At 44.8% G+C, this 14,509-nt stretch overlaps 1 protein-coding gene across 8 annotated transcripts in view; it reads left to right on the top strand.

Moving 5' to 3' along the window:
• Positions 1–8,037, top strand: part of mef2d (myocyte enhancer factor 2d) — a 133,521-nt gene extending 125,484 nt beyond the window's left edge. For all 8 annotated transcript variants that reach the window (XM_083989318.1, XM_083989316.1, XM_083989312.1 and 5 more), the window contains one exon: positions 7,427–8,037. In XM_083989318.1, coding sequence (XP_083845444.1) covers positions 7,427–7,907 — 481 coding nt within the window. In that variant the 3' untranslated portion in view covers positions 7,908–8,037. The remainder of the gene's footprint in view (positions 1–7,426) is intronic.
• Positions 8,038–14,509: the final 6,472 nt, after the last annotated feature.

Below are 14,509 nucleotides of genomic sequence, written 5' to 3'. Positions count from 1 at the left end.
TCAGACTCTCCAGTTTGTTTTTGATTTCATCCATCCTCCCTCCCCCCTCCCTCTCTCCCTCCCCTCCTCCCTCCATCACACCCTGACTGACACTCTGTCGGCGAGCGTTGCCTTCACTGTCGCCCTCGCTCCTGTCATCTCTCCCTCTCTGCTTATTTCCTGCCTCTTTTTTCTGTGCGTCGGCCTTTAATTCTCCAAACACCTGTTGACTCTCATCTTCAATCTAAATGTTAATGTCGCGGCCGCCGCCCTGCAGAGCCGCAGAGCCGCAGCTCGCTGTCTGTTTGTGTGTGTGTGTGTGTGTGTGTGTGTGTGTGTGGATGTGTTATCGCTCAGACAGGAAATGAACAGGGGGCAACTTTTAGAGACATCGTCGTCGTCGTCTGCTGCATCAACTGTTGTTCAGTCTGTTTGTTTATGAAGCTACGAAGGATCAAATGTTTCTCTCCTCCGTTCTGTTCTGTTCTGTTCTGTCCGCGGTGGTTTAAGAGGAAAAATAGAAGAAGACGGAGGAGAAAAAGAAGAGAAACCACTCGCAGACACTTCCACACGCAGTGTTTGTCAGCAGGGCACAGAGCAGCTCAGTAAAACCTCCCCAGACGAATCAGTGTTTTCCCAGACGACAGATTAGAAGCAGAGAGGAGGAGGAGGAGGAGGAGGAGGAGGAGGAGGAGGAAGAGGAGGAGGAGGAGGAGGAGGAGGAGGAGGAGGAGGAGGAGGAGGAAGCAGCTCCATTAAACCTCCTGCTGCTGCTGCTGCACAGGAGATAAAAACTGACTCTGAAGCTGCAACATGTTCAGGACCGTCATCAACATCATCTTCATCATGTTGGTCTGCAGGCTGCAGCAGGAGATTTTAAAGGGATGGTTCAACATTTTGGCAAATTGGCCCATTGCCATAATCCCTATAGTCGTAGCAGTAGGTTTGTTGCCTTTAATTGTCGGTGCAAACTATTTTTAGAACGGCGGAGCAGAGCCGTGAGCTGCTCAGAGCTACGCTACGGAGGCTCATGGGATTTCTTGGTTTCCCTCATCAAACTCATCAAATACACAATCCAACAACTCCACAAAAACGCTCTGGTGGACAAGTTGTGACCTTCACATTCACCACGCTATGAGATAATAACACAACGTTACCAGACAGAGTTGTTTTAGAGGGAAATACAGAGTCTGCTTGATGAAAAACTGTCCCTGAAGGCAACGTGCATCAGCGTTTTGCATGAATTTACCTCTACAACAACTCTGTCTGGTAACGTTGTGTTATTATCTCATAGTGTGGTGAATGTGCAGGTCACAACTTGTCCACCAGAGCGTTGTGGAGTTGTTGGATTGTGTATTTGATGAGTTTGATGAGGGAAACCAAGAAATTCCATGAGCCTCCGTAGCGTAGCTCTGAGCAGCTCATGGCTCTGCTCCACCGTTCTAAAAACAGCTTGCACCGACAATTAAAGGTAACGAACCTACTGCTATGACTATAGGGATTATGGCAATGGGCCAATTTGCTGAAATGTTGAACTTTCCCTTAAACATATGTAGCTCCTCACATGTCAGCTCTAGATAAAACTAACGAAGAAGCCGATGATTTCATGGAGTGTAAGACGGTGTTGTGTGTTGTGTGTTGTGTTGTGTGTTGTGTTGTGATCCGAGGCTCTAACTCTTCCTGCAGCTCTAACAACATCGACACCGTGCGACTGAAGCAGCTGTCGGACCTTTTGTAGTTTTCTCTCCCAGTGACCGTGACCGAACGTCCTCCGTCCTTCTGTTTCCCCGCTGTTCCTTCTTCCTTCTTCTGCTTTTATTTTGTAAAACTTGCTTGTCTCCCCCCCTCCTCTCTTCTCTCCCCTCTCCCTCCCTCCACAGCTTGGCCTCTCAGTCCAACTTGCTCTTTGGCAGGGAGGAGGCTCTCTGCTGGTACTGTACCTTCTACACTTCAGTCACACGGCTGCAGCTCCACGCTTCCCAAAATACCCGCTGCACCGAGGAGCAGAGTGACAGTGACCTGGTGGTGACACGAGTACAAGAACATGATATGAACTAGAAGAAACAGGGAAGTAGAGCTAAAATAAACTGATTCTTAGCATTTAAACAATTGGACATCAGGTAATAATCTTAGTCACAAATCTAATCTACCTCTTATATAACATAATGACCCTTTATCTGTCCCATATAGGAAGATATAGTAACATTTGTTCATGTGCATATACTGAAAATATCTATATGAAGATGTTGCAACCATACAGTATTAGCAACATATTTAGTTTATGTTTGCAAGTTTATTTAAACAGCAAACGTAACAACTCTATATATTGTATGTTTTGCTTTTAAATGTTGACATATTTACATTCTGTTTATAATATCAACATATACTGACAGGTTTGACATGGATATATATTTATAACATGTGACAATATACACAAACATAGACCTTCATATACATTGACATACATTTATGTGTGGACTAGACATGTGCAATCCACATAAGAAAGAACATATGTGCTTTTATTTAATATGCACATATGTTATTAATAGAAATGTAGTATATGCACATATATTTGATAAAATTTTCTAAAGGTTAAGGTGACACCCACACAGTATCAAAAAAAGATATAGCAACACATGAAAGGACTTATTTATTTGTAGACCAACACTGGGATGGTTTTAATATCTTATTATGGATCAGACTTTCAAAATAAAACACAGGCTGAAGCTTTCAAAATAAAAGCAGAGACGTGAACCTGCTCATCACTTCAGTTTCGACTCGTTCTCATGAGGGAAACATTCACAGAATTGAAGTCAAACACCACAGGTTTCTAAGTGTTTCTGTAAGTGAACTGAACTCACCCCAGTTTCCTCAGAGCAGCAAAGCATTTTGGGAAACGTGGCTGTAAACAAAGCGTCTGCTGTTCTTTCTTTCTTTCCTTCCTTCTCTCTGTGCTGTTTGCTGCTGGATGTCTTGTTAGCGCTCTGAGTGTGTGTGTGTGTGTGTGTGTGTTGGGGCTACAGCAGCTCTGCTCGCCGCTGCTCGCCTTCATCACTGTCACCGCCCGCGCTGACTCGGCCCTTTTTACACTCGCCATAACAACGGCACCGCGCGGCGCCCCCCCCCCCCCCCCCCTCCCGTGGCACCAACATCCATCTACCTGAGCCGAGCCGAGCCGGGACAGAGCCGAGCTGCAGGCTGATGAAGAGGCTTAGTGCTGCCTAGGGACTCGTTTATATATGTGTGTGTGTGTGTAGGAGGAGGAGGAAAGGAGTGTTGTGTTTGCACAGAGCTGCAGACCGACATCACCTGAAGGAGACCGACCAACCATCTGTCTGTCTGTCTGTAGCCGTGTCTCAGTTCCCAAACCCTGTCCCGATTCAAGGTTCCTCCAAATCCGTCCTTCTCTCACCTGTTCTAGGACGACACATCACACCTGCCTCTTTTCCACTACACAGTTCCAGCTCTATTTAAGTGATAGTTCAACATTTTGTCAAATTGTGCCCATTGCCATAATCCCTATAGTCATAGCAGTAGGTTCGTTACCTTTAATTGTCGGTGCAAGCTATTTTTAGAACAGCGGAGCAGAGCCGTGAGCTGCTCAGCGCTACGCTACGGAGGCTCATTATGGGATTTCTTGGTTTCCCTCATCAAACTCATCAAATACACAATCCAACAACTCCACAACGCTCTGGTGGACAAGTTGTGACCTGCACATTCACCACGCTATGAGATAATAACACAACGTTACAGATAATACAGAGACTGCTTGGTGAAAAACTGCCCCCAACAGAAACGCGGATCAGCGGTTTTACATGAATTTCCCTCTAAAACAACTCTGTGTGGTAACGTTGTGTTATTATCTCATAGCGTGGTGAATGTGCAGGTCACAACTTGTCCACCAGAGCGTTGTGGAGTTGTTGGATTTGATGAGTTTGAGACTTGGGAAACCAAGAAATCCCATGAGCCTCCGTAGCGTAGCTCTGAGCAGCTCGCGGCTCTGCTCCGCCGTTCTAAAAACAGCTTGCACCGACAATTAAAGGTAACGAACCTACTGCTATGACTACAGGGATTAGGGCGATGGGCCAATTTGCCAAAATGTTGAACTATCACTTTCAACTCACTGCTCCATGAATTGATTTCTCACCGGCTTCGTTGGTAAAAACAGATGCACATGGAGGAGAGGAGGGTTAGAGACACAGAGGAGGAGAGTTCAGCTTTAAACCTCCAACTCGGCCTTCACATGTGTCCTCTGAAGGACGAAGCCCCTGAACTGAGACACAACTTGTTGACTGTGTTTGGACGCAGTCAGGAAATGCTCCGATGGACACTGTCCCTTTTACCAACGGTTTCCGAAGCCGTCGCCTCCGTAGGCTGCGTAGGCCGCGTCCTCCGAAGGATCCAGACCCTGAATCAGGACACAGCTCCTTGTCTGTCTTCACCCCCCTCACACACACACACACACACACACACACGTCTCACTCTGCCTCAGTAATTGAGGGAGCATTAGAGACACAGCGCTGCAGATGGCTCATGATATGACATATTAGAAAAGACCCGGGGGGCGAGACGCTGTAATTGGGGGCTTCAAATTCACATCGACCGAGTCAAACTGAGAGAGAGGGAGAGAAAGAGAGAGAAAGAACAGTCTGAAAAAATGCTGTGGAGACGCTCACAGTGCAGCGTCAACAGCCGACGTCTGGATCGGTGACAGGTTCGACACAGCCTCCAGCCAGAGGAGGAGGAGGAGGAGGAGGAGGAGGAGGAGGATGAAGAGTGTGAGGAGGAGGAGGAGGAAGAGGCTGATCAAAGGCTGGTGGCAGGTCGATGCTCAGACGCCGACACAGACGGAAAAAGATGTGAATTTTGTCCCGAGTGTCTCACAGCTCGTTATTTTGTTATGACGACTGAAGAGAGATAAACGTCGGTGCAGAGTTGTTGCATCACTCTCTACATATATATATATATTTATATACACACTCAACACACACTTTATTGAGTACACTTTGCCGTTCTGGACCTCTGAGGTTTTTGGTTCTTATTAACACGAGAGCATCAAACAGCTGCTGCAGATTCATCATCATCTTGAATCAACCAGTGAACTCACCGTCATGTTTAAGAAACTAGCAGCTTCAGAAGATCCAGATCCGGTCATTGACGACACTCAGGTCAACTCAAAGATCGGACTTTTCCGTCGACACCTGAACGTCTCATCAGACCAGACAACGAAGCCTCAGTTTCCTGTCGTTTCGCCGACAGGAAGTGAGACCTGCTGTAGTTCGAAGGTCTGTGGATCTTCTCTGAAACACTGTGACCAGAACAACCGTGCTGCGTTCAAGGTCCAGTGTGTAAAATGGGAGGTAATCCGTGACATCCAACGTTCAGATTCTAGTTTGCAGCGCTCACTCACTCGCTCACACTCCTCCGTCCTTTCAGCAAAGTGACGGTGGCCTCTGAGGACAAAAAAGTTTGTTTACCACGACTGGGACGACTTGGAGTATTTCAGGAGCGACGAGGTGAAGTTTCCTCCTCCTTCTTCTTTCCATCCTCCTTCCTCTTCCTTGGTTTATTCATGAACGTGAAACTCTTGAAACGTGCTCTCTGACTGGCTGGATTTTCCATCCAGGCTGCCGTACAAACATGGCGGTGCAAGATGGCGACACTCTCTAAAGCAAGACCCTTGTTATATGTAGATATAAAAGAAGAATTATAAGGCTACGAAAACCGAACACATTTTATTTTATAGCGATTAAACACTTATACTAATATATTCATGGGTAGTAGATTCAGATTTTAACAATAAACCTTGACAATTATTACAGACTGGACCTTTAAATCACAGTTCTTCTTCATTCTGATGCAAACACAAGCTGCCTTCAGGTGCAGGAGGGGGGGAAACGTGCGTCTTACCCTGGATCAGGTGCATTATGGGATGTTTAATAACCTCTTTGAAACTCGGCAGCAGCAACAAATCCACAGAGTGTGAAGGAGCAGACGAGTCTCAGTGTTACATGGTGTAATTAGGTTAGCAGCTCGCTAACGCTAATTAGACAGCTCCAACTTTCTTCTTCTTTTTCTTCGTCTTCCTCCTCTTCTTTCTGTCGGTGACATCGTCTCATGTTTTCTCCTAATCGTCGTGTTCGGAGCTGCAGACCCGGGGGCGTTTGGGTTTAAGCGTCAGGAAAAAAAAAAAGGTGTTCTGGGTAATCACCGCCTCGGGTGCTGTGTGTGTGTGTTTGTGTGTGTCTGTGTGTGTGAGGAAAGCAGCGTTGAACCAAATATTTCAGCAACAGTCATGTAAAAAAGACAAAAACTAAAAAAAAATCTGAGTTGTGATGCAGTTTTTTTTTTTTTTTTTAATCTAATCCAGATTTTTATTAAACAGATGTTGAGATGCGTTCGCCAGCAGCTGGTCGACTTGAACGCAACACACATACACACACACACCAAAGACTGATGATGACTCTGCTTCTACATCTGCTGTGAAGCCGGTGACCTGTCCTGTCAGCAGCTTGGTCGTTTCCATAGCAACAGACTCCTTTTTTCCAACCGACATGGCGGCGGCTGCATGGCTTCACTGTGCTCTGCTGTGCTGCTTTAACGTGACCTCAAATGTCGTCGTTGTCGTCTCTGTTGTTTTGTTTTTGTGTGTTTTTTTTGCCTTGTTCACAGCTTCCTGGTGTCGTCAGCTTTTCAAAATAAAAGCCCAGTTTATACTGTGTGTTTTATCGAGAGGGTTACCCGTGTGCAGGGACAAGGGCGCCGCCATAGCTCAGCTCATCCATACCGGAAGTCCCAACCGGAAGTTGCTTTTCTTCGTGTATATTATTTCTATGTTATTCTAAGAACCCCCCCGCTCTCTATCTGGCCTGTCTCGCCTCTACCTGGTCTTTTTACTAAACTTAACCAACTCCTTTCTTCATTGCCTAAACCCAACCAAAGCACCCACCAAAGACATTTCTTTTATTTTTTCTCTCTCTCTCTCCTGTCAGCAGGAGCGGCGCGGCTTGGCGACTGGTAGTTGTTAGCCGTTAGCCATTAGCCGCTAGCAGCGTTTTTTAATAACTCAATAACTTAATAAACGATCCATGCAAAAAAATATTTAGTTAGCTCAATCATGTTGTAACTAAGATATCCGCTGGAAATTATTTTTTTTATCATGGACCATTTGAGTTACTGAGTTATTTTTTTATCCACATAGAAATGATAGGCTACACACGAAGAAGAGCAACTTCTGGTTGGGACTTCCGGTTTGGATGTCCCTGCATATACGGTTTTATCTGGTGATGCATTGTTTTCATCCCTGCAAACTGCTGTTTTATGATGATGATGATGTGGCGTTCAAGGACACCGCCGGTTGAGTCTGACGTGTTGATGCTAACGGTGACATGTTGATGCTAACGGTGACATGTCGATGCTAACGGCGGTCATGTCTCTGTCTCCTCAGGCCGGTGGGTCACATCCCTCAGGGCGCCGCGCTGACCGTCAACACCAACCCCAACATCAACATCAAGTCTGAGCCCGTGTCGCCCAACCGCGACCGCAGCACCCCCAGCTCCACCTGCGGCGGCGGCGGCATCATTGGCGGCGGCGTTCAGGGCCAAGGTCTGGTGACGGTGGCGTATCCCGGCAACCTGCGCTTGGAGGCGGCGGCGGCGGCGGCGGCGGGTCAGGGCCGCTCGCCGGTCGACAGCCTCAGTAGCAACGGCAGCTCGTACGACGGCAGCGACCGGGACGACGGCGCCGGGGGTCGAGGTGACTTCCACCACCAGGGCGGCGGCGGCGCCCAGCAGCAGCAGCAGCAGCAGCAGCAGCAGCAGCAGCAGCAGCAGCAGTCCACCATGGTCCTGATGAGACCCCCGTCGGCCGAGCCGCAGGAGGACGGGACCAACGTGAAGAGGATGAGACTGGACGCCTGGGTCACATAGAGGGACGGACCGACGGATGGACAGACGGAGGACGGAGACGTGAACTCTGGCCTGTGTACATGCCCCCACCAGCCCCGACGCCCCCTCCACCCCGCCCCCCCCGCCTGCACACACACACACACACACATATACAGACACACACATTAAAGGGATACGCAACTTTTTGCCTCACTCCTGAGTCCATGACAAGCAGATAGACACCATCCTTTGGACTGTGCGTGCAGTAACAAGGGAGATACGGGCAGAGCTGGTGCACCGCTAATTAGCTTAGCTCAAACACTGGAAGTGTATGGGTAGTGTTAGCCTGCCTCCACCTAAAGTCATCAGAGAAACTCTTCAGCAACTCTAAACGGACCGATCTTCGTCTCAGAGCTGACAAAACTCTCCGGTAAGGCATCTTGAGCGGTCAAATGCCGCTAACGGGACGAGATCGGTCAAAACGGAGGGTTCAAGCAAAGACGCTTTATTTTGGTTCAAGCTAGCTACATCGAGGGTAGGTTAGCTTCCTGTTTCAAAGTAAAAGCACAAGTTCTATCGTCATGTTTTTCTGTTTGTAAAGGGCAACGGGTGTTTTATTTTGTGAAAGTAACCAGAAGTGCGTTGGTCACAACGGCTAGCTTGAGTAGCGCCAAATTCGTCCGAACAAAATTGTAAACAGCTGGTATTTAGACAAATTAACGACACACTGCTGATCTAAACGGCTACTTTCTCACCTAAACATGTTTGAAATGTCGATAAAGTGATATATTTACAGAGTTTAGAGCTAAAATGAAATCAGCTTCTGACTGCTGATTTCAGCTCGGGTAGGAGGCAGGCTAACACTACCCATACACTTCCAGCGTTTGAGCTAAGCTAATTAGCGGTGCGCTAACTGCGAACTGTATCTCCCTTGTTACTGCACGCACAGTGGAAAGGATGGTGTCTATCTGCTGGTCATGGACTCGGGAGTGAGACAAGACACGGAAAAAAAAAGTTTGTGTATCCCTTTAAACCTGCCATCAATCCACACAGGAGACGCTGACCTCACACACACACACACACACACACACAGACACACATCCAGCATGCTAACACACTCATGTTGCACGTGTGGACACTTGATGCACTTGTATGACAACGTGCACACGTATTTGAACTCTAATGAACTTTCACACACACACACACACACACACACACACACACACACACACACACACACACACACACACACACATGAATCCACCAAACCAGGGACTGTTTGTCTAAATAATCACGACGATGGATTTTTAATCAGCTGTAAACCAGAGAGGAGTTAGTGAATGAGTTTTTTTTTTCAATCAGGACACACTCAGAACAAAAACACGCCGCCGGCCTCAGTTTCCCAGCAGCCCCCTCTCCTCTGCTCCTCCTCCACCTCCTCCTCCTCCTCCTCCTCCTCCTCCTCCTCCTCCTCCTCCTCAGCGCTGTATCAAAGAGTCCAGGTCTTAGTGTTGGAGCTTCGTCCTTTTGTCTCGACTGTTCCAGGTTTTTTTTGGTTTGTTTTATTGAAATTTTTTCCCCCAAATGAAGACACTAAAGAGAAAAGAGATGACGTCACCGGGGTTGGCGCCTTCTTCTGGCCCCGCCCCCTTCCCCCTGCTCCTCCTGACTCCTCCCCCTCCCTCCAAGTTTCTGCTGAAGCTGTCAGACGGACGAGGAACACGACGACGACGGCGGCAAAAGACTTTTCTTTGAATCAGGGACTCAACCAGTCTCGCCCACATGGTGTCAACCACAGATGCTGAGAACGACGACGTGTGTGTGTGTGTTTGTGTGTTTGTGTGTGTGTGTGTGTGTGTGTGTATGGGTTTGTTACCTCAACTGGTTGCGTGTGTGTGTGTGTGTGTTTTTGTTGTTGTTTCTTTGTTTGTTTTTGTAACAAAGTGATCTGGGCAGAACTCCTCACTGATCCCTGAACACACACCTGCGATGCAGCAGAAATTATTTTTGTGAAGCGACTCGTGTTTTGAATCGACGGCCGAGGCCGAGGCGGCGGCGAGGTGGCGAGATGGCGAAGTGGTGAGGTGGTGGTGAGGCGAGGTACCGTGTACATAAGCAATCTGTAACCTTTGTGGCTTTTTGTGTGTGACAGGGATTTAATAATAATAATAAGGTGTTTGGACGGTTTTAAAACAGCTGTTAGAGGTCGTACAGTAGAGATCGTATTCAAGTCTATATTTAAAGAGCCAGAGCAGCAGACCACAGGGATTGTACATATATATAAACTATATATATATATATATATTCGGCAGGATTATCCCTCAGCGACAACAATGACAAACGAGTAAAACAAACAGGTTGATTCTCAGTGGATCGGTCTCTTTTTTAGATTCTTATTTAAGCGTGTATATAAAGTGTAACGTGTCCAGCAGCCAGCAGAGGGCGACGCCGCCGCTGCTGCTGCTGCTGGATGCAGAAAGGGACGACGATCGTAGCCGTGGCGACGTGGACTGTTCACAGTGAGCAATGGGTTGGACTCTGTCACTGATGGAGCACTTTACCTGAACCCCCCAAACCCCCTCCTCCCAACCCCAACCCCCTCCCTGACACCTGAACACACACACACACACACACCAGGGTTGGACTGATACTACAGCTGGTTTTTACTGTTATTGAATCCTCTAAATTGTTATTTTCAGTCATTTATTACCATCAGAAACTTATTTATTTAGTTTAATTACAACATTTCTGAGAGAAAATGTGAAGAAAGACAAATAAAATAGTAAGTATTACTATCTGATGGAAAGTCAAGGTCAACTTCTCTGTGAAGAGATGAGACTGATTACGTTACTGAACCAGTCAGTTAATGAACATTTAATCAAATCACAAAAGGACCAATTCATTCTTAAAATGAATCAGTTGAGGAACATGATTGTTTCTTTTTCTGTACATTTAGTTGTGGATGTGTTTATTTGGATTCACATCAGAGTGAAATCTTCTCTGTCACAGTTCAATATTTTATCGACAATAAAAAATAACAGACAGTCAGAATACAGTCAATAATAACAACAGTAACAAAAACCCCACTCACTGATAGAATAAATAGGTCGATGTCTCTGTGACCTCACAAACCAGATAACAAGTGAAAAGTCGACATTTACTGCATCATTTTTACATGAAACCACAGTTTCTAGTTCCTACACAAGAATGGTATTTGATTTTATACATTTCCAGCTCTGGAAAAGTCTGAAAAATGGAAATATATTTATCTTAATACTTATGTGAAGGTATTTCGTATGCACTACAGATGAAATTTAGCTGGTAGCTAATTCTGGTACGGCTGAGAGCCGTGCACTGTCCCTGTTAAATAAACGATTAAATGCACTATTAGCTACAATCTCCTGGAAATTATTTGGTAACATAATGGCATACAAATTCGGCATAATAAAAACAAACAATTAATTGCATCATTTATTTTCATGATACACATGTAATTACTCAAATGTCGTAAAATATTTGAACTTTTTTACCAAGAAGTCTGGAAAAAGTCTGAGATTTTTAAATTTGTGATGAAATTAGTGAGGTCATCATCAATATTTATTGTAAAAGTCATTTATTGTGGGTTGAATTACTGAGTTATACCAGCAAACGTATCAGTCAGACTCTGAACATACACACACACACACACACACACACACACTGATTTGCAGACACAAGCCAAGGAAGTTCCTCCTGAGTAAAAGCCATGATGAGTCTGGATGAAGCAGCTTCTCCTGCTCCGACCTGTGTGAAGGAGTGTGTCCTGTTTCTCTTTTCTTTTCTTTTTTTTTCCTTTTCTTTTTTCATACCCTGTGAAAGTGGCTCTGGGTGGAGGGTGAGGGGGGGTGAGGTGAGGTGAGGTGATGTGGGGTTTAGTGGGTAGATCTCTATAAAACCCCACAGTGGTCAAGAGTGCAGATTCATGTATTTATTTTCCTAAAAGCTCTGAGCCGCGGCCGCCGCCTCGTTAAAAGCTTTCACAGCCGCCGCTCATCCTTTAATGACCGGCTCCCAAATCCACACACTCCTCCACTCTGGGGTTTTTATACCTCATCCTCCTCTTCCTCCTCTTCCTACCCCCTCTTCACCTCCCTCTCACCCCTGTCACTCACTCACCCCCCCACTCTCTCTCTGCAGGAAACTTCATCACACACACACTCCTCTCTCTGTTTACTCCGTCCAGACGGCCAAATGACAACTAGTCAAATTATTTTCGGGTCATTTCCACACACACATACACATAGACACACCCCCCCCCCCTTCCTCCCCCCTCCTCCTCATCATCATCACACACTAATACTCACTCACTCCATCTCTGGTTTCTCATTTTCCTCCTTCCCTCCGTCTGTCGCTCATCATCCGACGAGTCTGAGCGTCAATTTTACTTCTTTTTTTTTTCATTATTTTTTAATTCTGAGCGAGTGGCAGTGAGTGAACGTAACCCCCCCTCCTCCCCCATCCCCTCCCCCTCTCTCCTTCCCACCCACGCTGAGTGTAAACACTTTGACTGTTATAAGACTGTTTGTGCCCTGAGCTTCGAACAAACAAAAAACAAAAAGAAAAACCCAACAAAAAAAAAAAAGAAACAAGAAGAAGTCGACCGCGCATGCAGGTTTCAGGTGGAAGCACTGACTCGTTCCTCAGAGCAACACTAGGGGGCGCTGTGATCACAAAAAAGCAGAAAGACAAAGACAAGACAATCGTGCTGAGGAATAGTTTTGCCCCTCCTCCCTTTTCCTTACACACACACACACACACACACACTGCCCCCCCCCCCTCAGTAAATCGGATCGATTCTTCCTCCTGTATAATGATGTTTAGAAAGTCTCACTCACTTTCCAGTGTTAATTTGTGCTGGTGACAGTCTGTTTTAATTGTTCTCTGAGAATTGATATTATTATTATCATTATTATTATTATTGATTAATTATTGATGATCGTCATGGTTACCACAGCTTTTACCGGTGGCGACTGACATGATGATATAGAACTCTTGCGGTTTTTATTTGTTTTGTTTTGTTTTTTTGTGTAGGTTAGACATGTTTTTTTTGGAATTTGATTTTATTTTATTATATGAAAATATTCTATAAATATATTTTTGTTTTCTCTTGTTAATTTTTTTGTGGGCGCGAGGGCGGGCGGGGGAATGGGGATTTGTTTTTGTTGCTTTCTTTTTTTTCTTTTAAAAAAAGGGTGTTACTAATGTTGCACGATTTTTATGACATGAAACAACACAACACAAGCGTAGTGATATTAGTACGTGTGTGTGCGTGTGCGTGTGTGTGCGCGCGCGTGTGTGTGTGTGACCGTGGACGGAGGCGCTGAACGAGTCGACCGCGACACAAAAAAAACAAAAAACGACAAACAAAACGCTTCAATGCTGCAATTTTGAGTCCAATGTACAAACCTCTTTTGTCCACATGTTGTTATAATATGAAGAGGGGGTGGGTGGGGTATTGAGGGTGGGGGTGGGGTGGGGTGGGGGCAGTGTGACACGTCTAACTTATTTCTGACCAGACACAATGATGTCAATGCATGGGCGTTTCAAAAACAAGAGAAGAGTGAATCATGTTATAGGAAATAAAATGTAATATCCACACAAATATACATCACACAGAAATACATTTAAGAATAAAAAATAAAAAAAATAAATTGAAAAAAAGTTTAAAATAAATTATAGCTAATATATTGTGTTCGGCTAGTCTGCTTTTTTGTTGTAAAGATAATTTTTTGTTGTTTTTGGAGAATGATATACAATTTGTGTATATTTTCATAAATAAAGTATGCACTGATATGTTATTACAAATTCTATACTGCTTTTACAAAAAAAAGTGTTTGTTATTGTACCAAAGTATCCATTGGTCCCCTCTTACCCTCCTCCCTCTTTTTGCGTATGTTTTACCGTATTTTATATATTAAATAGACAAGTTGACCTACAGACAAGTTGGACTCTGTGTCTCCTTGTGTCTCTTTGCTTGTGTTTCCCTGTTGCCACCACTAGATGTCGCTGTGGTGTTTGGTGTGAATGAAAGCTGCAATGAAACGAAGCTTCAAAAGCAGGAGCTTTTTTATACATTATATTATATTATGGTAAAAAGTCAGCAAGTCTCCAATTAACATCTTAAATCTGTCTTGTTATTTTTTGATGCATTATGGTTATAACAGACAAACAGCAACATTTGAAAGGCGCCTCATTCTAGTTTCAGAAAATGTGCTTTTATTGCTTTTGACTAAATCATAGCCTGAAATACATCAGATCATACATGGCATTGTTTGTATTTTTTGATCTTCGACTGTGAGAATGTAATTTTATAAATAGGTTAATAAGATATGCTTCATACAAGAACAATGACTCCAGTAAACTCCAGAATATTAATTATTATAAGTAATATTTACTTGTTATCACAAACTCTCCTGTGCAGCTTCAAGGCCTCCAGGCCCAATTACTTAGTTTAATAGGAATTTATAGTTCATTAAAACAAAACAAAAAAACTCTCTACTTAAACTGGGGAGGAGATCTATCAGACTATTTCTCTTTTAAGTATCAATTATTGATCTAAAATCAATTTTTGATCCGCTAAACTCTTTAATATGAGATAACTAAAA

The sequence above is a fragment of the Trachurus trachurus genome (assembly GCF_905171665.1).
Source record: "Trachurus trachurus genome assembly, chromosome: 16".
Classification (NCBI taxonomy): domain Eukaryota; kingdom Metazoa; phylum Chordata; class Actinopteri; order Carangiformes; family Carangidae; genus Trachurus; species Trachurus trachurus.
This window is presented reverse-complemented; position numbering and strand designations above follow the sequence as displayed.